Raw genomic sequence first — 23,836 nt, forward strand, 5'->3', positions numbered from 1 at the left:
CTCATTATCTCCATCATGAGATTTAGTCTTAACTGAAGACTTTCTCTGTTTATAGGTCTTGGTACCTATATCTACAAAACTTCCACCCTTCTCAGGTTTTGGTTTAGAACTTGACTTACAATTTCTTGCAAGATGACCTATTTGGTCACACAAATAACATGGCCCAATTGGCTTTAGACTCTTAGGCTTTTCCTTATGAAAAGCTTCACTCTTGTTTTCAGACTTATGAGGTGTCATTACTTTGGTGTCCTTTCTGGGACCCTTGAAATGACCACCGTGTGCTGAAATATAAATCTGAGCAGCATCAGTCATATCCCTAGTAGTCTGGGGAGTACGCTCTCTCAAATAAATAGCTAATCCTGGATTAATCTGCTCAAGAAACTGCTGTCTAATTATCAAATCTTTCAATCCCTCAAATGATTTATCTGTGTCTGTAAGATCTACCCATCTTTCGAAGTAGTGTTCTAACCTTGCCATAAACTGACCAGCAGACTCTCCTGTCTCTGGTGTTGCTCTGTAGAACTTCTTTCGGAAGTCATCTGCAGACATCTGATATCTACGAAGGAGGGTGTCCTTGAGAGTAGAATAATTAGCAGCTTCATCTGGTGCCAGTCTACTGTAGACCTCCAAAGCCTTCCCTTGTAGAAGTGCACCTAAATTAATAGCCCAACAATCTGTTGGCCATCTCTGACTGTTAGCGTATCGTTCAAAACGCTCTAAGTATGCGTCTATGTTGTCTCTACTTTCATCAAAGTGAGGTAACTTTGGGATTTTTGTCAAACTATGGGTTGCATTCCTAATATCTCCTAACTGAGATTCATTGCCTTTCTTAGCTTGTTCAAGAACTATCTGTTTATCTAAAATATTTTCCTCTAATTTCTTCAACTCAAATTCCTGTTTCTTTAACTCAATTTCTTGTTTCCTATCTTCCCTAACAGCTGCTCTTTCTTCTCGTGCCTTTTGTTCCCTATCCTTAATGAATTCGAACAAGTCTTCACCTGCTAAACCTAACTCCTTACCCAAGTTAACCAATTTTTCATCAATAACATCCATAATGAAAACTCAACCAGGCAGGACTATGGTATCGATAATTGATATCTCTACGTAAGAGAATAAACCTTCCCAAAACGCGCACATGCAGAATTGTTATTCTTACCAAAGAATCAAGAACACCTTCTGCCGACTTGAAGACTTGCCTCTGATTCCTGTCCTGTAGCACAGAATCACAAATATTCCAACTGTATACAGAGAACAATAAACCATGGAAGAGAAGTAGCATATCATGTAAGGTCAAAGTTATTCATATATGAAAACATTCTATAACTTATCCAATGATGCGTGTAGAGTATTCAACACATATTAAACATCACTAAGCAATCCTAATATTTCCTAAGAGTATTTAAACACTTTGCAATAGGAAAACAATCAAAAGATTATATTCCACTAAAGGAAAATCTTTTCTATGCAAGAAGTATTAACTTAGAGGAAAACCTATTCCATGAGAGGTAAACATTACAAAACGGCAAACTTAATTTTGCAAGAGGTAAATATCATGATATAATATCCCAATTAATCTGCAAGAGGTAAGCCTCTTATAAAACCAAATTAATTTGCAAGAGGTAAACCTGATATCCGAACAATTTTGCAAAAGTTAAACCTTTTAATATCCAAAGTAATTTTGCGAGAGGTCAACCTCATAATATCCAAAGTAAATTTGGGAGAGGTCAACCTCATAATATCCAAAGTATTTTTGCGAGAGGTCCCGGGTTCGACTCCCGGACAAGTCACACCCGAGTCAACCCAAGAGGACATTCTCAGCAGTAATGTTCTTGATGCTTGAAACGAAAAATGCAGCGCTATCTGCCCTAAATTCAGTCTAAAACTTCAATTTTCCAATAACATTTCTGAACCAAGAATTGACCCATAGGTCCTCCCTGTTTGACTTCTGAGCAGATAGTGAAGACTAAGTGCTTGGTAAGGCAACACACCCAATGCAAAAATGTTCCACCTGTTAAGCCAGGGAGAGTGCACTGGAGCCTAACAATGGTTTATTCAGTCCCAGGACTTAATTGTGCATAACAATAGGTGATAGCATAGGGGAAGAAGGTTGAATCCTTAACAATCATCAACATTTGTCCTTGTGATTTGATTATGTAATGTGCATTTTCATAACAAGTTATACATTCTTTTTTATCTTGATTCTATCGTTTCAGGCTCAGCTGTGTTATGCTAGCGGACCAGGGAAGGACATGTTTGAAAGCACTCAGATAATTGGAGAGAGACAGTACACTAAAGCTAAAGTATATCAACTTTTTAAATCTTTATTGCATGACTGAACTGAATAATTGCTTTTGATATGTTGTTATTTTAATTTTAAGGGATTGAAAGAACTGCTTCCTGTATATTTTACACTTGATATATATTTCTTATAAAGACAAGAAAAGAGAAAATAATGGAATTTTCGAATTCACCCCCCCCCCCCCAAAAAAAAGGGCCTACCGATCCCAATAAAACAAAACAAATTGTGCTTTTATTCCACTTCATATCATGATATTCCAGATTTATTATAGTTTTTAATCAGGCATTATCATATATGTTTTTTTTAAACAGGAATTATATGATTCAGCTACCGTGATTATGTCATCAACTATATCCTCTATACACCAGTTTGTTGATATGTCAAACTACCAAGTTATGCTGGAAGACAATACTACAGTAAGAGTTAACTTGTTTTTCGCTATTCCTTCTGTTTTATTTTTGTGTGAATCCCCTATGTAGAAAAGATAATGATAATTTGCATGATTTATATAGCACTTTAAATGTTTTTTTCTTAATGACAATAGATGAATTAAACTAGTTTGTTTGATGTTATCTATATAAGTTCACTCACAAATTATTCCGTTTATTTCTAAAGGATGTTGCGATTTCTGTTAGCTTGATTTGTTAATGAAGCTTGATAACTTTTCCTCGTATCCTATACAATTCAAGTGCAGTGGATTCTTAATATGCATCTACGACGATTGGCAACACTTCTATACAAGAAGTCTATATTTAGTGTTCTTATTCCAATAAGCACTGCATTTAGTCTTTGGCTTACATTAAACCAGAATTCAGAATAAGGGCATAGAATCCTAGGAAAATTGTAAGAGCAATTACCAAAGAGGAATTCATGAGAGAGCCTATTTTCGTTCTCATACCTACAAATTTCTAATAACAATATTTATCAATACTAAATTTCTTTTCTCGTTAATACCAATCATTATTCTCTAATAATAATAATGTTGAATTATGTGTAGATAAAGACTTGTTTGCCAGCCCTTGGCTATAGCTTTGCGTCCGGATGTACGGATGGAACGGGATTTTTTACTTTCACCCAAGGTACACTGTTTTCTTTGTGCATTCACCCAGCTTTCAAAGAATTACAATCGATTTCAAATTAATCTCAGCTATGGAAAGCCAACTAAGCCATAATGAATAATTATGATGGTGTACTAATTGTCTCATCATTGATAAACTTTGTTTTTCAGGGGCCCTGTGCTAAAAATAAACATAATCTTTTAAATTAATGAAGTCTATAATAATAATGATAGTTAGTTTTCTTTAGCACTCTCTTTTGTCAGATATGACATTCCTGACACTCCATAATTAAGCCTCTAACTTTAGCATACTGGTAGCTGCCAAAAATAAGCTTTAGCATTTGGAGGAATTTGTTCATGACAGGTACACATTTATCCACACCTGGATTGAGAGTGGCAAATATAGCTCAAAGGCGTAACAAAAACAACTAGGGCCTCAGCTGGACTTAAACCACATAGCTTGTGATCTATACATGTAGTCCACAGACACATCCACTGGACCACTACCAGGTTGGCTCTGTTGGCTTACCATAGTTGAGTGACTTGGATCAATCACAATATTTATAAGACGAAACCTAGGGCTGATCATTAATAAGTTTCATCTGTGTGTTGTTTGTTTGTTTGTTCATTCTCGTTGTGTAGGTTAAAACTTGTTCCCCGGCCATGGGGTACAGCTTTGCTGGGGGTACGATAGATGGGCCGGGATTCTTCACATTTAATCAAGGTACCCGTCATTCATATCATGTCAAATACAATCAAACTTGCTTTAACCCTATCTAGGCAGGGGTAGTTTGGGAGTTCATATGCAGTTGCTTTGCAATTTCTTATGTATTTCCTTGTTTTTTAACCTTTTGTTTTTCATTGTTTTTTCAATGAAATTTGTTGGGGACTCTTCTGAGATCATAAAAAGCATAAAATTGATATACATTTAGACCAGCAAAACTAAAAATAATCATACATTTATGAGTTTTGGTTGAAAACACTATTTGCATTGACTTTGTACACAAAATCACGTTTTTGAGCAATTTTTGGTCTGACATGCACTTACATAATGTTGCGTAATTTCGGAACCACGTACCCGGGTGACGCAAAATTGGTCTCAAAAGTTGCGCAAGACTTGAAGGTAAAAAGTCAGCGAGCGGCGCGGTCAAAAAATTTCGCACAGTGAAAATGTTGCGCGAATCGTTGAGGAGGGGCCTCTGAGGCCCCCCCCCCCCGGCCTAGATAGGCTTAATGACTACCTTTATAGAAGAATCACCTGTCTGTAAGGACCACAAGTTTGGTTTCCATTGAACAATATTCTCCATTGAAACATTTATTAAAGGAACCATTCCACAAAGGCAACCTGCTCAGAAAGAACACTTTTCTTGTCTTCCTTGGGTGTTCATTATATACAGGTTCACGCTAGTACGATTTTGTCAGGTTGTATTAAAAAGTATAATACCCAACACTTAAAGTGTTTTCCATGAAGAGTAATTAAATAAATTCAGCTTATGATGATATGACTGATAACAATTACAAAGCATACATCTAGAATAGTTTAGGAGGCATTCAAGGAAAGTGACTTTGAATAGGGGTATATTTGTAGTTTTCGAAAGCTTTTGTCTTGAGAACAACTGATATTTCTAACATTTGGGTTAACTTTAGGGAATGAATAAATGCAATAAGTAACATGTGTACAAATTGTATATCAAAACAAAGGAGTGGAATGTTCTTCTTCAAAGTATTTTGTTTACCAAAATGATGTCTTTTATTTATTAAATAAAATTGAACAGAAATGAATTTAATTAATTAAAAGAAAATCATTGTTGGTTGTATCTTATCATTAATATGCCATGTGCTTTTATTGTATGATATTCATGTCTAATAAAGTATTGATTGTTTTGTATATTCATCTTGCATTTCAATGCACATACTGCCACATGTTAACATATTGTCAACAGCCATATCCCATAATGTATCACCAACTTATGTCACAGTTGTAACAAAAGTTGCTCTATGTTAGTTGAATTACATTTCATATTATGACCGGTAATTATGTCACTTGAATGCCCTTGGCTGTATAACAAACAGAGGTTTAATTCAAAGTATGAATTATTTGAATTAATATTCCACTTTTGTATAGCACTTAATACATCAGTATTTCTAATAGTTGACAGGTACATCAAATTCATGTGGGCAACCTAATTGATAAATATCAGAGTAGATGAATGATTTTCAGGATTTTTGGTATTGGAACAATTAGAGGTTTTCAGGGAATGATTATTGCAATTTCTCATTATGGAAGCTAAGTCCGGTGCAAAAAGAGATTATTTCAGCATAAATAGATGTTTAGCTGCCCCAAGTTAAACCACTGTGGTTTAAGCTAAACATCTTTGGAGCGTTGTGTCCCAGAGGATTAGTCTTCTGACTTCGAAACATAGGGTCGTGGGTTCGAATCCCAGCCATGGCGTAAGTTCCTTCAGCAAGAAATTTATCCACACTGTGCTGCACTCAACCCAGGTGAGGTAAATGGGTACCCGGCAGGATTAATTCCTTGAATGCACTGAGCGCTGAAAGGCAGCTCGAGCTAAAGCCGGGGTAATAATGATGATAAACACTGCGCCTCAGAATAGATTATTTCTCGATAGATGGCGCTATATATATGCCTATTATTATCTGTTTAGAGGGTCACTCCTGACCTGAAGCAATTTTTTCTCTTCACAATATTAAAAAAAAAAAAAAAAAGACTAGTAAACACTTGTTTAAAGTGTTGTGTGCTTAAATGAACTTAGTTCTTGTAAAACTGCCGCATTGAATGTAATACATGCAATTGTTATCGTTCTTAAATCAATGCCATGCTTTGTTTGTACAGATCATCATAATGTGAATGTTCAGCTCATATTTGTGCCTTCATGTTTCTATCATTCTTCAACACACCATCATGTTACAGCCCTTCATACAGAGTGAGTACTCATCTACCATTTAACCAGTTGCCTACTGGAGGCAAGTATGCCCTGTATAAAGCCTATTGGAATTACAAAAGTCAGTAGTCAACTGGTTAACCAATTGACTACCGGAACTAGGAGGTCCCTGTACGTAGCGTATGGAAATGACAGAATTCAGTAGTCTATAAGTGAACCCATAGCATAATGGAACTAAGCATGGGAATCACAGAATGTAGGATTGAACGGGTTAATAAGTGAAAAATACTGACAGTAAAGTATTCCTTCATGAGTTAACATCTGTAGTAAAGTATTCCTTTATGAGTTAACATCTGTGCATGAATGAGTATAATTATTTTATACAAAATGAGTCTTTGAGAAGATAATTGATGATGATGATGCCCAGCATTTGTTTACACCATATATCTGTCAAAGACATTCAAAGGTGCATTTTTGGAGGAGCCAGCAAATCTAGGTCGCCGAGAAGGGTGCGCACACAGAACTGTGATCCACAGGTCTCTCCTCCCGATATAACTGGTTGGGGGAATGCAGGTGGTCCACTACACCGGGGTTTCCCCCTTCTCTTATTCATCTTGCCATTCAAATATTATTTAGTAAATGTAATATCAATTCAAGGAAAAAAGTTAAGATTGTTGGAGATTGAAGGGGGAGCATCATTGCTTTGTTATATTTTCTTCATTTTCAAAATATTTTGAACAATAAAAAAAATCAACATTTAAATTTTGGCAGTGTACATATCTTTCCTTAGAGTAATGTCAAAGATAAATTTCAAAATATTCTTTTTTCTGTAGAGAGGTAAATTTTCAACAAATCAAATGTTTGCAATCAATCATAAACAGTCTGCTTCATATCAACTGTTATGAGTAATAATTTTCATTTCACTTTCTATGCTTTGATATGTTTAGGTGACACAGATGGGAGTCTTGTGTGGGATTTTGTGAGGGATTTGATCAAGGAACCTTCTCAAGAAATGATTGACTGCCATCAGCCTAAACCTGTTCTGCTTCCTACTGGAGAGGTGAATAAAATTATTCAAGTTTGTATAGTGAGTGATTGTATTACCGACCGGCCTTGTATTACCAAACGCGCGCATCATACGCATCAGAAAATAATTTTATACGCTAAAAATTTTGCAACATCCTTCCAAAGAAAACTTGAATAGAAAGATGATGAAAAATGGTCAAAAGCACATTTTCAAAGTCTTAATATTCTAAAAATAATGAAATATGGTCAAAATAGCTCATCAGTGATTTTGATGTTTCTCAACTTTTTCCATAGAAAACACACGTTTGGTAATACAATACTTTTTCCAGTGACCAAAATATTTCACATGCGAAGAGGGGTCTGATTGGAAGCTAATATCATAAAAAGGAAAAACGATTTCGGCAAAATCTTTATATATTTATATTTTGTAGGTAATTTTGTATTTATGGTGAAAGTTTGGTGAATTTTATGAGAATAATGTGTTTGATATGATTGAATTCATGGAAAGTGTTCGGTAATACGATCCACTACCATACTGACGTAGACATGTGTGGGCAACATGAGCAAAGTGATAAGTCAACCATTTTCTTGGTTCTGCCTGAGGTTTTGTGTTCATTGGAGCAAAGTCAAGTGACAAGGTTTTAGCCAATTTGGATTGCATCAATGATGAATTATGGGCATTTTTATCAGTTAAAGAAGCAGAGAGAGAGAGAGACAGAAAGGTAGAGATAGATGGATAGAAAAACGAAAAATGGAGTTTGAGAGATAGAAAGAGGGAAAAGAAACAGAGAAAGGACAAGAGAGAGATAACATTTGTTATAAGCTATTGAAATCCTTGTATCTTATTGGCTGAGAGGAGTTACTCCCTTAAGTTTGCCATCTTGTTAAGAATTCAAGCTTTCAAGCTTTGTCTCTAGGGGCGGGGGGATGAATTCATGAAACAATCAGTGATTTTTGCTAACATTTGTTCTCAGCCAATCAGATGCAAGGATTTCAGTAGCTTGTAACAACTATTTTTGTTTGATGAAATGCTCCCCAGGTATCAACCCCATGGCAGTGGCATCCTGACATAGTAGACACCCAGATTCTTCGTATTGGAGAGCTGTTCATCTTGGCTGCTCCGGGAGAGTTCTCCACCATGGCTGGACGCAGACTCAGGAATGCCATCGGAACGGTTAGTAGCAGGGATCTTTTCAGGGCTCCATAGTCATTTTGAGGAAAAAAGATTGGGGAGCTACTCTTTCAGGGGCTACGTTTTTCTTTCGAGAGGCCCCGCTTTCCAGGGCTTTCTTTTCATAATTGTCACTTATTAACGCAGATTAATTTACGTTGAGTTTACCATCAAGAATGATAAAGAACAGTATGGCTCGCTGTTTAATCTTGGATGATTCAGTCATGAACTTCTGTGGTAGTTTTCCAACTATTTCTTTTTTGTCATAAAGATACGTTTATTAAAAGTCATTTGGCTGAACATCTGGGATGCATCCTTACAACCTATCTAAAGCTTTGATAAAGGGTCAATGATGTAAATAAATTGCATGAAGATAATATTACCTGATTTCTTCTTCTTCTGTCAGGTTCTGGATGACTCTGGCATTACTGACAATCAGATTGTAATCACTGGACTGTCTAATACATACACCCATTATATCACTACACCAGAGGAGTATGCAGTAAGTTATTGATATTTGGATAACGGATAACATGATGCTGGAGGAAATGAGAAGTGATAGTGAGAAGGGATGGTGGTGGTGGCAGTGGGGATGATGGTGATGATGATGATGATGATGATGGTGATGATGATGGTGATGATGATGATGATGGTGATGATGATTATGATGGTATTGATAATAATATTAATGGTGATTATGATGATAATCATGATGGTGATGACGATAATGATAATGGCAATGCTGCTATTTTTTACATTATTTCAACAAACTCCACTCACCACATTTACTGCATAATGAAGATTCCTCACTTTATAATTCAATATCTATTATTTAAATCAATGTCTTTAGATCCAGAGGTACGAGGGTGCATCCACTATCTACGGTCCAAACACCATGCAGGCATATATCCAGCAATACAGCATGTTAACAGATTCTCTGATACAGGTTGTTAACAAAACTATGTATTAATCAAGGTTTTTGTCTCGCCTGCATAGCAGAGCGAGACTATAGGCGCCGCTTTTCCGACGGCGGCGGCGTCAACATCAAATCTTAACCTAAGGTTAAGTTTTTTAAATGACATCATAACTTAGAAAGTCTATGGACCTAGTTCATGAAACTTGGACGTAAGGTTAATCAAGTATTACTGAACATCCTACCTGACTTTCAGGTCACATGACCAAGGTCAAAGGTCATTTAGGGTCAATGAACTTTGACCATGTTGGGATAATTATTTTCAAAATCTTAACCAAAGGGTTAGGTTTTTGAAATGACATCATAACTTAGACAGTATATGGACCTAGTTCATGAAACCTGGGCATAAGGTTAATCGAGTATAAGTGAAAATCCTGCTCGAGTTTCAGGTCACGTGACCAAGGTCAAAGGTCATTTAGGGTCAATGAACTTTGGTCAAGTTGGGGGTATTTGTTGAATTACTATCATAACTTTGAAAATTTATGAATCTAGTTCATGAAACTTGGACATAAGGTTAATTAAGTACCACTGAATATCCTGTGCGAGTTTCAGGTCACATGACCATGGTCAATGGTCATTTAAGGTCAATGAACTTTGGCCATGTTGGGGTATTTGTTTAATTACCATCCAAACTCTGAAAGTTTATGGATCTAGTTCATAAAACTTGGGATATAAGAGTAATCAAGTATCACTGAACATCCCCTGTGAGTTTCAGGTCACAAAACCAAGGTCAAAGGTCAGTTAAGGTCAATAAACTTAGGCCATGTTGGGGTAATTGCTGAATTGCCATCATAACTTTGAAAGTTTATAGATAGAGTGAATGAAATGTGGACATGGGTGTAGTTGACAAGTCTTAAGTCACCGTTCAAATGTCATTTATGGTCAATGAACGTGGTATTATGTCATTATATGAATGGTGTTTTTGTGAATGATTATTTTATAGTAGTTTTCAAAGATAGCACTGCTGCTATATTAAATCGCGTAATGCAGGCGAGACTGCCAGAGGCGTTCCACTTGTTATATGATCATTGTGTCTGTATTGACTTGGGACATGTGTGGAAGGACATTGTAAGTTATGGCAGATTGTATTCTGTTAAATTTTCACAATATTGGGTTTTTGTTAAGCAAATATTAGGATGCAGTCAAATGAAATAATGGTGTTCTATTCAGTGACGTGAAGCTGTCTTTAAAGAATAGAATCAAAATTTCATATCATTGATTAAGAATATTTAAAGATTTTTTGTACATACCCTCGTAAATTTTGTACATTTTTTAATGAGAGATTTTATATCTATACAGTATTGGCTTTGATGAAAAGAAATAAAATTCTGATTATAATGCAAGCAAAAAAAATTGATGTTTTACCAAAATCATATTAGAGAGGATAAACACAATGTTAGGGGGATGGGGCTTATGGAACATAACAGCAAGTAGAGGAATTATCTTTGGTTGATCCTGAGAATATTAATGTGTCTCACTTGCAGGGGACCAACATCGAAGCAGGGCCAAGTCCTCCAAACCTGTTGAACGTCCAACGAGGTCTTCAGGTGTTCACTAGGGGTGATAACTTTCCAAATGGAACCAGTGCTGGTGATGTTTACATCGATGTAGATCCAAAGTATAAACAGGTTAGGATACATAGATGTAGTATAATGGTTTTAAAGGGGGCGATCATCCGGATGTAACGTTTGTTTAATACAAGTTAAACAACAAACAAACAAAGAAAGAAGTTTATTGGTGAAAACTTCGTCAAAATCTATTGAAGGTTAACAGAGTAATGGCTGTTTTTTTTTTTTTTGATGTCACATGTCACCAGCTTCCTCATGTGTCATTTGATATAAATCCCATTAAATGCTCTTTCATTTTTAAAAATTGAAAGTGACTTTATTTTTTGCACTCATGAGAGGAAAATCTAAGGACTTGGTGAAGAAAATCTTTTTAAAGAAAATTGATATTTCCTTTCTTTGCCTATTCCATACCCCCTAGGGTTCAGTAGTGACAGCTGTTTTCTGGGCAGGAAACCCAAGGCAAAACACCCTTGGAATGGTAAGCTTATTGACAAATTATGATGGTGATGGTAGTGGTGGTCGTGATTATGATGGTGATGATGCTGAGGAGGAGGAGTAGGAGGAGGATGATGATGATGATGACGACGATGATGACAACAATGACAATGGTAGTGGTGATGGTGGTGGTAGTCGTTGTGATTGTGATGATGAGGAGGAGGATGGTGGTGATGATTCTAAGTGAATATAATTTGAACTTTACTGAACATAAGTGTAATTCGCATTTCAACCGAAAATATACTTTTTCCCTAATCCTTTTAATGAAATATTGGCTGCTTAGCTTTTAATAATGATAAAAGTGATGATGTAAATGGAGATGCTGCAAATAAATGATGATGATGAGAATGATAATGTTGATGATGATGATGATGGTGATGATGATGGTGATGATGATGACGATGATGATGATGATGATGGTGATGATGATGATGACGATGATAATGTTGATGATGATGATGATGATGGTGATGATGACGATGATAATGTTGATGATGATGATGATGATGATGATGATGATGGTGATGATGATGACGATGATAATGTTGATGATGATAATGATGATGCTGGTGGTGGTGGTGGTGATGGTGGTGGTTGTGATTGTGAGGAGGAAGAGCAGGATGATGATGGTGATAGTGGTGGTGATGATGGTTGGAGTGGTGATGGTTGTAGTGGTGGTGATAGTGATAACAATGATGTTGGTGATGGTGATATTTGTGATGATGGATTTTGTTGGGATGGTAGTGGTGGTTGTGGTGGTTATGACCACAATGTTGATACTGGTGATTGTAATGACAATAGTGATTAATTTTATTATTATTTCCTCATCACAGCTTGAGGATACCTTCCTTGAAGTTCAGGTCCCTGGCACACCCCGATGGCAAACTATCTTCACTGATACAGATTGGTCAACGAGGTTGGTTTTTCTTGTGTTGATCCATTTCCAAATCAAACAAATGAAAATAAATTCCACTTTTGGTAGTAACATAACTTATGAGTAGGACCAGAATCCAACAAAGTGATCACCCATATGTCTTTATTTTTGTATAAGAATTATGTGCCAATAGTCAGGCAGCATATGTCATTTACTTCGACAAATTGGCTAAGTCCGATTTTTCACTTTTAAGTGATTGGTGACATCACAAGGAACAACTTTCAACTTGGTGACAAAATTCTAAAGGTCATCTTGACCATGTTAGTGGTCATAATAGGGTCAATTTTTTTAAATTGCCCCTATTCTGTCGAGTGACACATCAAATTGTTTGTCTTGTTATACTGAACAAAAAAGTGTACACAACCATATACTCTTGACCTCCCATTAAAAAGTTATGACCGGAAATGTCAACGAACTTTTGTTAAATGGCAAATTACACTGAAGGTGTTAAGAAAGCTCATTTTCTGTGTTTTTATGCATGTGTGTACTTTTTTATTTTCGATTTTGATAAGTCCATCGTCAGAAGTCCTTATCCAGAAGATATAAAGGGTCAAGACAAGGTCAGGGAAAGGTCAAAAGGTCAACAAACTTTCATTGGAAGCCAAAATACACGTCTAAAAGCAGTTAGAAGTTTAAAAGTCATATTTTTCGTGGGTTCTTTATTTTGAAAAGTCTCTATAACTAAGAAGACGTTATGTATAAAGGGGTCAAATGTGCTTATTTAGGAACAAAATAGATTCATTGTGGTATCATGGTATTGCAGGAAAACTTTGAAACGACTTGACAAACCCTAATGCCCTTAAAAGTCATATCATCTTCATGATGTTATAAGTGCAACCAGCTCTTTCCGAGTTTCCTGATTTAGGATTTCAATTCAAGTTCAATTCAATTTTCAATTTACTAGTCTTTGATATGTAAACATACATTTCATCCATTTGCTTTGTACATATTTTAATCAACAGAAAGTATTGTAATGTATTGGGGTATATATGTGCACTATGTTAATAGACACATCGATTGATAAGTGCTCCCAGCTCGTAAGAAAGATGCCTAACATCTTATTTGGACCCCTTTATATATAAAATGTCTTCTTAGATATAGACTCAAAATTAAGAACCCACAAAAAATAAGACTTCTAAACTTCTAACCGGTTTTAGACGTGTATTTTGGCTTCCAATGAAAGTTTGTTGACCTTTTGACCTTTCCCTGACCTTGTCTTGACCCTTTATATCTTCTGGATAAGGATTTCTGACGATGGACTTATCAAAATCGAAAATAAAAAAGTACACACATGCATAAAAACACGGAAAATGAGCTTTCTTAACACCTTCAGTGTAATTTGCCATTTAACGAAAGTTCATTGACCTTTGACATTTCCGGTCATAACTTTTTAACGGGAGGTCAAGAGTATATGGTTGTGTACATTTGTTTGTTCAGTATAACAAGACAAACAATTTGATGTGTCACTCGACAGAATTGGGGCAATTTAAAAAAAATTACCCCTATTGACCTTATTTTGACCCCTAACATGGTCAAGATGGCCTTTAGAAATTTGTCACCAAGTTGAAAGTTGTTCCTTGTGATGTCACCAATCACATAAAAGTGAAAAATCAGACTTAGCCAATTTGTCGAAGTAGCCGGTAAATCATGACATATGCTGCCTGACTACAAATGATTATGGCAGAAACTGAGTAATAATAACACAATAATAAATATGGCATTCTTTCAGTAGACTGAGATTTTGATGATGATGATGATGGTGATGGTGTTGGTGATGATGATGGTGATGATGATGGTGATACCAATGATGCTGTTCATTGTGATGATGATCATAATCATGATGATGATTGTGATGATAATGAAATGGTAAAAATACTTCATCATGTCCATAGGTTCTACTGGGAAACTGACCACACAGGTTCCACAATGTCAAACCGGGCTACCATCTATTGGGATATCCCAGAGGACCAACCATTAGGAATGTATCGTCTAAGACACTCTGGATTCTCCAAACGCTTAACAGTAGTACTACCTTACTTTGGAACTTCCTCAGAGTTTGAAGTAGTTTCTAAGGACTATGAAAGACCACAGTAAAAAAAAAATGAAATGATTCAGCCACTTGTTAAACGAAGTACTTTCGTTTTGGCGGATAGCTCTCAGAAAAGTGAAACGCTTTTAAGCCGATAAGGCAACTTGTCAAAAGTGTATGCAACGTCTTTTAGCATGAATCCTGCTATAAGTATAAACGCATCTTTCTTGCATTCCTCATTGTTTGGTCTATGGTGAAGCGTGAGCATTGGAAATGTCTTTGTGGGATTTCTGCGTGAAAGACACTGCCGCGACTTTTGACAAGGTACCTAATGTCAGGGGATTCAATGAAATCTGTATTTTATGACTAATTTCTTTATTGTTATGGTTAACATTTTCTATTTACTTTTGTAATGTTCATTACCTTACTATATGTTGCAATTAATACTACTGCTTGGTATGGAATATATCAATATGTGTAAATGCAGAAAAATATGTTCTTGAAGTTGATAAAGGGGGCTGATTTTGTAAAATATTTTATGAACTGCTGGAGAATAACTCGGCTAACAAGATGATATGTGCAAATAAAACGTTATTGTGATGTTTGTGATGAAATTTTATATCACTCATATGCTTGAAATGTCTACGAATAAACCCTGAAATCCAGATTTATCTATAGAGTGAGACATTGATTTATTTTTTCCCCTGAAATAAATATTAATGACATACCATACAAACAATGAGAGTCATGACCGTCTGGATTGGTATGTGTCTTGGACCAGGAAGTTTGTCCACAAGGTGCCCGAACAAATGAACTTTGTCTTTCAAAAATCTTTGTTATAATAACCATTCCTCAAGAGCATTGAATGAGCTAATAATTTCAGGATATAATTAATCTCTTTATGTTTATATATCCAATCACAATCGACAATGCTCTATCCCTCAAATGTTGAACGCCAAATTGGGTAGCAGCAGATTTTCCATCAGAGCAATTGTCGCCAGAGCTAATGTCATGGAACTGTTTGAGAGGTGGTTTTAAAGGAAGGATGTACTTTGGGTGACCTAACTTAGATTCATTTGTTTTAGTTGTACATTTACCCGTGAGTGTCAGATTTTTTTTATCCCATTTTAACCACAACATACTGTACTTTCATTTTATATGATGATGTATTTTAAACTTTGAAAGATTGGCTTTGTAGTCTGATCATATTTTTCTGCGACCCAGTGCTATAGTCACATCAAAGAAACCAACTCCTAACTGACCAATGTTATGCTAATCAAAATAACGTAATAACTTTATTTGATATGGAGTCGATGTGTTTAGTGTGACTGGAATATTACATGTACACTTATGCTTTTCACACTGCACTTCCTTTACCCCATAATATCCTTTTTTTTAATTCACATTGTCTTTCTTAACCCCATACTATTTGCTTAGCCGGGGTTAACGCCTTTACTCCAGACTATCACACAGCTCATGAATATTGATGATTTTACCATACAGAGCGCGATTAACGTGCACTTTCGACTTCTGTGATTGGCTAATGCTTAGCCTCCTTTTTCCTTAACAGTGTTTCGTTTCACACTGCATCTCTCAGCACCGCATTTGTGTACTAGCACCACAATAAGCCAGCTAACCCTGATTTTTTGCAGGGCCAGATAGTACCTTACTATTTATCGTGCTAGCCCACTTTGCTAAAACGTAGTGTGAAAACGAAGTGGGCTAAGCTTAGCCCCGGAAAATTGGTGGGGCTAAGACCCCCCTTAGCCCCACCAATTTCCCGGGGTCAAGGAAAAAAAGTGCAGTGTGAAAAGCATATTAGAGAGGCTGATTACAAAGAGTTACAATTGATCATCAACCACAACTATGGAAGGCCAGCAGCGTCAACATCTAAAATACAAATTTGTTCAAAATATTTTCTAGATATGATGTATATTCATACATTCACTGTTTTCTTGACAATTCAGTATGCTTCTCTTTGTTTTCAAAGGACATTGAGCAAATTTCTTAAAGAAAATATTCTGACATTGATGGATTTCCGTATACTTGAGGTTGATCGGATCAATCGTAACTCTTTGTAAGACGGAGCCCAGAAGGTCATTAGTCGAGACAATCCAAACAAAATCACCAAATGATAAGAGCATGAATGTAGTCAAATTGCACATTTATTTCCATGTATATTCAATAAATGGCTCCTAACTACTCAATCAGAGATCAATGGGTGCTTACTATACCTTGCTGCTGTACTCAGAAAACAAAGGAAATCAATTCGTACATCGATAAGAATAAAAACAAGATTGAAAATGACTTGTGAGAAGTCTCTATCAGTAGTGAGTTTATTCATTCACCTTGAGACTGAGCATTCTACTTCATGACAGCTTTTAATTCTTCTTCACCCCTGCTTGGATTCTTTAAATATTTCTGACATATTTCTATCCTGTTTTTTTCTCACCGAGTTTCAAAATCAATAAAAAATGCCCCTTCATTCTAATGCGATGAATACATGGTCTGTACAATTGCTACATGTTTTTTAATGAGTCAATATTAATTAACTAATTTCATGTCATTTGTTCTAATTTTTCTCTTTAATTTGTATTTACTCACTCTCCAGCAGCATTTTGTTTTCATGAAATATTTCCAAAAATGAATGAAAAATGGGTATTTAATGGAATTCTTCTGGCTTTGAAATGTTCAAAATAATATCCGTAAACTAAAAAGGGGTTGAATATATTTCAGTTGTGCTCTTATACACGTCTCTTAGACACACAGCAAGTAAAAATAGTATATATGTATCACTTCTAGATTTAGTATAATACTCTGCCATCTATTACCATTAAATGGAACATGAGAATTACCAAACTATAGAGGGCGCTATTACTCCAGAATGTCTGAATTTTGGAATCGGGGACATCTTCCTTATCTGGTATTTGTGAAACCGAGGGTCTAAGATCTGCCATGGGCCTTTATCTTAAACTGAGCTTTATCAATTTAGGGATAAGCATCCATTACACAACTGACGGTGATCATATATTTTCATTAAATTGGCAACAGTCACACAATTTCTTTAATGCCAGTTCATGAGATAGTATGTGTCATTTAAAATAAATTCAAAATGATAGGAATGAAATCAAAAGATACGGGGGGGGGGTGCAAAATTGATGATTAGAGAATTGCCAATTTACAATTATCACAGCTCATTTTCCTTTCATAAAGTCTTAATATTGAATGCAATAGGGTTTAAAAAAAGGATAGATAACATGCAGATTATTTTGCTCTTTCTATTTCAAAAGTAAAAATCTAGAACAAAATACTAAGGCTCGTATTCTGAGGTCAGGTTTAACTTAGACCACAGTCTAACTGCTAAAATTGTGGGGAGCCAAAAATTTGAAAAATCCTGTTTGTATTGTATTTCTTTTAATGTTAACTATTTTGTTTCCCTTTGCTTTCATAATGAGGAAAAATACTTCAGTTATCATTCCTAGACAATTATGAACAATTTGAGTGTCAAATGAGTGTATAAATTGGATGCGTACTGTTAGGGATTTGTGCCTCTATTGGCTCTCCATAGTTAAACAACAACTTTAAACCAGGGTTTAATTCAAACCTGAGTACAGAATGCAAGCCTATGGCTCTGAATGTATCTTTCCCCAACTAAAAACAAAACCTGGAATGATTTTCATTGCTTGAGGACTCTGACAACATTAAAAAAAGGTTTATAGTCAAGAAAGTAATGTTTATAATGACTATGAGTCTGATAATGATTAAAAGAACTCCAAGTTCACCCCCAACAAAATTTTGATTTATGTTGTATATAGAGATTTAAAAAAAAACAATTCCTATTCTTCCTAATTCTGCAAGGAAAAAATATAAGGGAAATGACAGTAGGAAAGGACAGAATTCTTCTGAGCCTGGAGCCTAATCCAAGGATTATTTGGGTCCAAAGGGATTAAATGAGATTATCTAAATATGATATTAGCAAGTCATGAATTACTAGTAGAAAGGAAGATGCCCCATAACAGCCACCCCAGCAGACGATATGGCAGATCTGACCTTTTGCACCCAACAATACTACTACAAATAACCATATTATCTCTACTACATAAGTGAGAACCTCACCTCAGGTAAGTCTTTCTTGCACTCAAAAACATCTACATTTATGTGCAATTGAAAAATATGTACATTCCCGAAGAGAAGAAAAAAAAACAGAAAGAAGTTTACATTGCAATGAGTAATATATAGATTGTACAAGTCTTTTGTTTCGTTGTAATGCATCAACCTGTTTATAGTGTGTGTTCTGAAACACCTGATTCTTTAACCCTCATACTGCTACCTCTACCCCCAGTGCAGAGTTTATATAGAGGTTGCTATGGGTACAAGAGTCAACATGTTAAGGTACACAAATAAAGAGGTAATCTCATCATTGGATTCCGCTCCTGCAGATCCGTTCATTTCAATATTTTTTGTTTTTGCTCCTTTTTTTTTTACTTTTTGCAGCAATCTTTAATAAAGTGACTTGAAAAAATGGAACAAGAAATATTCACTCTAGTGAATATGAAAAATACACTACTTCTACAAATAACATGATTTGCTAGATATACTCATTAGAAAAATCAATATTAACACTAGTTACATTGCTTTTCAACAAAAAAGAAGAGAGATTTTATATATTCCATGACAAATATGCACATATATTTAGGAGCTAGCAATATATATTAAACATTGGTACACCAAACAATAATGATAATATCAATAATATAAATTTATCTAATTGCAAAGAAAAGTTCATCTGAAAAAAAGAAGGAAAAAGACATCTATAAATCATACATTTTTCATGAATAGAAAAAGAAAATGCATTGTCTGAAAGGGGAATCAATATCAAACATAATAATAACCATATCATCAGTTCATGCTTAGGATACATTATATATATCATAATACTAATCTACTTATCAGTGATTAAAATTGCTTATAACCAGTTATTAGTGCAGCCAAGGTAAAAATTCTACCTTGAATTACCTAAGATATATCACAAAATCTTGAATAAATATGTATATTCACCTTTTTGTTGCTTATTTTGCAGTTTTACATGTATGTCTGGCGACGATCAATTTTGTTTGACATGATTGAATTCCTACAAGATCTGTTGAAGAGATCGCTCCTTGAGCAATCAGTCTCATCCCGTTTCCCTCTCGCTTATCAACTTTCAATTGAATCTTTACAGTGTTAACATATATTTACTCATATACATATACCATACATCAACATCAATAAAAATGAAGAAAAAAAATTCTTCGTTCCCATATAGACACCATCGTCAGATAGACGGAGAGAACGTATAAATGTCCCATTTTACATTGCATATTTAAGATCTATCTTTACTTCAAATCTTTCCCACCATGCAATCCTATGCCCAACTATGTGTACAGACAGTAATACAACTACTAAAATCTATTAAAGTCCTGTTTTATTTCAAACTTTCCGACACGTTTAAAAAAAGGCACAAATCCAGCTTAGAAAAAGCTGTAATTGTTGACAAAGTATTGTTTCTTTTACAAGAGAAATAACTTGGGTTTCGGGTGGACAATCACAGAGAAATGAGTCCATGGTGACAGTTTCGATAAAAGAACAGTATATTTGGAGGATTTCAACTCATCCTAAAAGGGAATACAGATGGTTGGGAACAGATAACAAAAAAATCATATGTTCTCTTTCTTTCTCCGGTGGGTTGTATTTCTTCATCAAACTCCTAATTGCATCTTCTCATATAACAGTCTTTTTGCACAACAATCAACTTTGACAGCTATTGCACTTACATGTATGAATGAAAGAAATCAACAAGTGCTTGTACGTCCTTTCTTTTGGTCTGCAAAGTGGCATATTCATCATTCCAATTTACATGAGCTAAACTGAAAGGACAATTTAACATACAAAGAGGTTCATGTACAGCAGGAAACAGTTCCACGAACATGACTGGGTATGCTTTATTTGCTTTTACAGAAGGAAAGTAAAAACAGTTGGTTAGAATTTGCATTATGTAGCCATTTATCCCTAACAGTCAAGAATCAAAGAATTCTACATCAATCTTTCAAATATCTGACAGATGATACAGAATTGATGACATGTCAACCAAGTTTGCAACAAAAGCATTAATGGTAGTGAATCTTGACATGACTTGAAAAGAGTTGCTACTACCGCGGGCGGAGGGTTGATTTTAACACAACAGGGGTTTCAAAAGTCAAATACTATTGAAGTCTTTGGCAACATGTAGGCATATCTTTCAAGCATATGAGAGTTAGATAGTCCTCATTCCGTGACTGAATACAGCAAGAGTATGATTTGAGAATTCAGAATCAAGAATACTTTTTGAGTATAACAAGATTCAAGTACAATAGGCAGGTGGTTTAGCTCCAAAAATGTCTGTAAGTATGCATCTTGAATTCCAGCATTCTAATGGCAGATTTTTAATGGACTGATTAAATCAGTATGGCAAGGATGAAAGGATATTGACATTACATTTTTCAACAAACACAATGGATGAAGGATATGGTGGTTTTGATGATGACATCAAAAAGGCAATCCATGTTTCACAATTAATATTTATTGAGGTTTCAAATGAGGGTTTGGTATCTCAAAGAAGAAGATCTCATCCAAGGATTTAAATAGAGAATACACAAACCGACCTGCATATGCCTGAGAGATTGGCTTGACAATGAGTGTGATAAAAATCTAACTCAGGGATAACCAAAACTAACAGTGAATATAGAAAACAGACTTGACAAAAAGAAAACATCCATCTCAAAGCAGTTTCAAGTTCACAACCATTTTTAAAAAGTTGAGTCAGTATTCCATGGCACGTTGAAATGTCGACAAGATAATATGTCCAATACTGTTTTCTGTTAGATTGCTATAAAGGACATATTATTCTTTGGGATCATAAAGATCAATGCCATAACAAACCTTCATTTACTGTTACAAGTCAGATTGTCCAAAATATCATTACAAATTTTATATTAGACATGAAGAAATTGAAACTTCCACTTCAATTTCCTTCCTCTTCAAACCAGATCTGTAATTCAATTCAATTTTATGTGATTCAACCAAGCGTTCTTCAACATCAAAATTGTCAAGAATACCCTTTATACACATGATTTGCTTCTTCACTGAATTGCAACTGTTAAGAAAATGTGAAATTTATATGGAGTGAGATAGAAATAAAGTGAGGTTTCAAACATTGAATCACACACTGGAAAAACATCTCAAAAGCTTAGAGTTCTTGGGATACAAAAAAGAGGGCGTCTCCCATCTACAAATCTTCGAAATCACAAAGATGCATCTTGAAACAAAACCATGAAGAGTTTCTTGCAAATGTAGCAGAGATTGGTCGTTAACCGGAGATTTTTCAACGGAGGATGGAAATCGAGGTGCCACAATAATAACAAAACCAATCTGGAACAAAACAATCTAGGACATCATTACCAACGTAATAGGGATATCCCGAAGATATTACCAGAATTCTTCTGAATAAGTCGCATACATAAATTCTTGAAAAGGTTACCTAGAATAAACAGATTATACAGTATATAGTCTTTATCTACACAGAGTACACATTTAATTCAACGTGGATATCTAAAAGTGATTTCCAACAAATGTTTTTGTTCATGTTACTGACCAAGAGATGGTAGGAGAAAAGAGTTGCAATTTTCATGCCTTAAGAGGTCATTAACATAAAAACAAAACTCTGGAGGTTTGCCCCTTTACAAGAGGACTACGCTCATTAATATACCCTTTACATAATAGACAGGAATTATAACTAATACTATACAAAAAAGCATCAATATTATTCACAAACATACACACATCTCTTTTGACAAACACATGGATACTAAATTCAACCAAATAACAGTTTTTTCCCCAGAATATATTCAATTTTCCCTCACAAGCCTTCCATTAGGTAATAAACCATGTCAATCGTATTATTACCCATAATTCCACAGTGGGTCGGTTATTCATCAAAATCATGTCATCAAAACAAACAGCTCTTACTACAAACCTGAGATTTGGTTCTTGTTTATTTCTCTCAGCATCAAAACACATAGTGGAATATCAGCAACCTTTAAACCAATCAAAATTCCACCAAGTAACCCTACAACACCATCTATTTAGACAGGCATCAACCTTCTATATTTGAGCAAATATCATCTCTCTCCACCGACCACTGTGGTAAATAAATCAAAAGTTAGGAGGCATTTTGGAATCCCGTCCAACAAACATGGTCCTCAACCACCAGACTAAACAGCATATGCTGAAAGTCTATATCAATGTTAAGGTGTATCTTTAACACCATGTTTTCTTCAAACACCAGTTGACACTTTTTAGTGCATTAACGATGCCACGGTGTTTATTCTGAACAATGGCTCATTGATAACACTAAACCTTGGTGTAATAATCAACACCTCATCTCATCATCAATCAGTTCTTTGCATCATTTAAGGCAAATCACTTTAAATCTTAAAAACTCAAACTGAGGATAAACTGTTTCTTTCTCTTTCTCTGTGTCAACATTCGTTCAAGCCATTAAGAGCATTATGCTCAGATCCCCCTAAATCATTTCTCATCAGATGAAAGTTCAGTTACCCTCTAGCTTGTTCATGTTAAAACATTTCCTGATGCTGGCTCTTCAAATCAAACCATCAATACCTTGGTGGATCCCTATCACCCTGCTCTCCAATAGAGGGCGCCCTACCAGACACACACATAGAAGGAAAGAGAGAAGTATATAACCACGTTCTATCAGATCTCAACAAAATAAAGCGTTGCTTCTATGCACTCTCTCAAAGAGGCGGATTTCAATACTTGTTATTTTTTTCTCAAAAATTATTTGTTTTATTTGGTAAGTCATGTGACAACAGTCCTCCGCCTCCATTTCTCTAGCCAGTCTTGAGAGGGTCCTAGGTTGCCTTTCAGGGTTACTTGCTACCCATACTCATGCTAGGTTGGCCTGTCCTGTGAAAGTGAATTACGACCCACTTGCCGTCACGGCGGTGCCATAATCGTGTCTCTTCTGATTGGTGTGTCACCGGATTACCGGCCCTGTGGGTGGGATGGGAAGAAATAAAACAATGAGACGGTGACAATGAAGATAAAGATTCAGATAAAGCAGTTTCGGAAGGACATTTTTTATAACCTGACCAAAATTTGATCAGAGCGTGGCCCAAATAAGACAGAGATTCATTAAAAAGGCAAGGATCATTTTAAAAAATTGCCATAAACTGATAACATCAAATATCGTCCTGCATTTGTGTGACTTTGGAATACCCAAAGTGATCACGTATTACGCATGTATGGGACTACATACAATTCTTCAGCCAGACTATTTTATCC

The 23,836-nt window shown here is 35.5% G+C and overlaps 2 protein-coding genes across 6 annotated transcripts in view; one reads left to right on the forward strand and one right to left on the reverse strand.

The window, feature by feature from the left end:
* Positions 1–16,762, forward strand: part of LOC129282054 (uncharacterized) — a 32,692-nt gene extending 15,930 nt beyond the window's left edge. Inside the window, exons 7-18 of one of the 4 annotated variants that reach the window (XR_010296518.1) lie at positions 2,214–2,300; positions 2,611–2,715; positions 3,999–4,080; positions 7,207–7,319; positions 8,325–8,459; positions 8,863–8,958; positions 9,307–9,402; positions 10,914–11,057; positions 11,416–11,475; positions 12,326–12,408; positions 14,319–16,139; positions 16,212–16,762. Coding sequence is in view for 2 of the 4 variants with exons in the window: in XM_064113371.1 (XP_063969441.1) it covers positions 2,214–2,300; positions 2,611–2,715; positions 3,999–4,080; positions 7,207–7,319; positions 8,325–8,459; positions 8,863–8,958; positions 9,307–9,402; positions 10,914–11,057; positions 11,416–11,475; positions 12,326–12,408; positions 14,319–14,520 (1,203 nt within the window). In the remaining 2 variants the exon portion in view is untranslated. Of the gene's footprint in view, positions 1–2,213; positions 2,301–2,610; positions 2,716–3,296; positions 3,379–3,998; positions 4,081–7,206; positions 7,320–8,324; positions 8,460–8,862; positions 8,959–9,306; positions 9,403–10,913; positions 11,058–11,415; positions 11,476–12,325; positions 12,409–14,318 lie in introns of all 4 variants that reach the window. The other 3 variants (XR_010296517.1, XM_064113371.1, XM_064113370.1) reach the window with 3 other exon arrangements.
* The window catches only part of LOC129282288 (calcium/calmodulin-dependent protein kinase type II subunit alpha-like), a 44,094-nt gene continuing 36,860 nt past the window's right edge, over positions 16,603–23,836 (reverse strand). For both annotated transcript variants that reach the window (XM_054918220.2, XM_064113372.1), the window contains exon 11: positions 16,603–23,545. In XM_054918220.2, coding sequence (XP_054774195.1) covers positions 23,422–23,545 — 124 coding nt within the window. In that variant the 3' untranslated portion in view covers positions 16,603–23,421. The remainder of the gene's footprint in view (positions 23,546–23,836) is intronic.

The sequence above is a fragment of the Lytechinus pictus genome, chromosome 18 (assembly GCF_037042905.1).
Source record: "Lytechinus pictus isolate F3 Inbred chromosome 18, Lp3.0, whole genome shotgun sequence".
Classification (NCBI taxonomy): domain Eukaryota; kingdom Metazoa; phylum Echinodermata; class Echinoidea; order Temnopleuroida; family Toxopneustidae; genus Lytechinus; species Lytechinus pictus.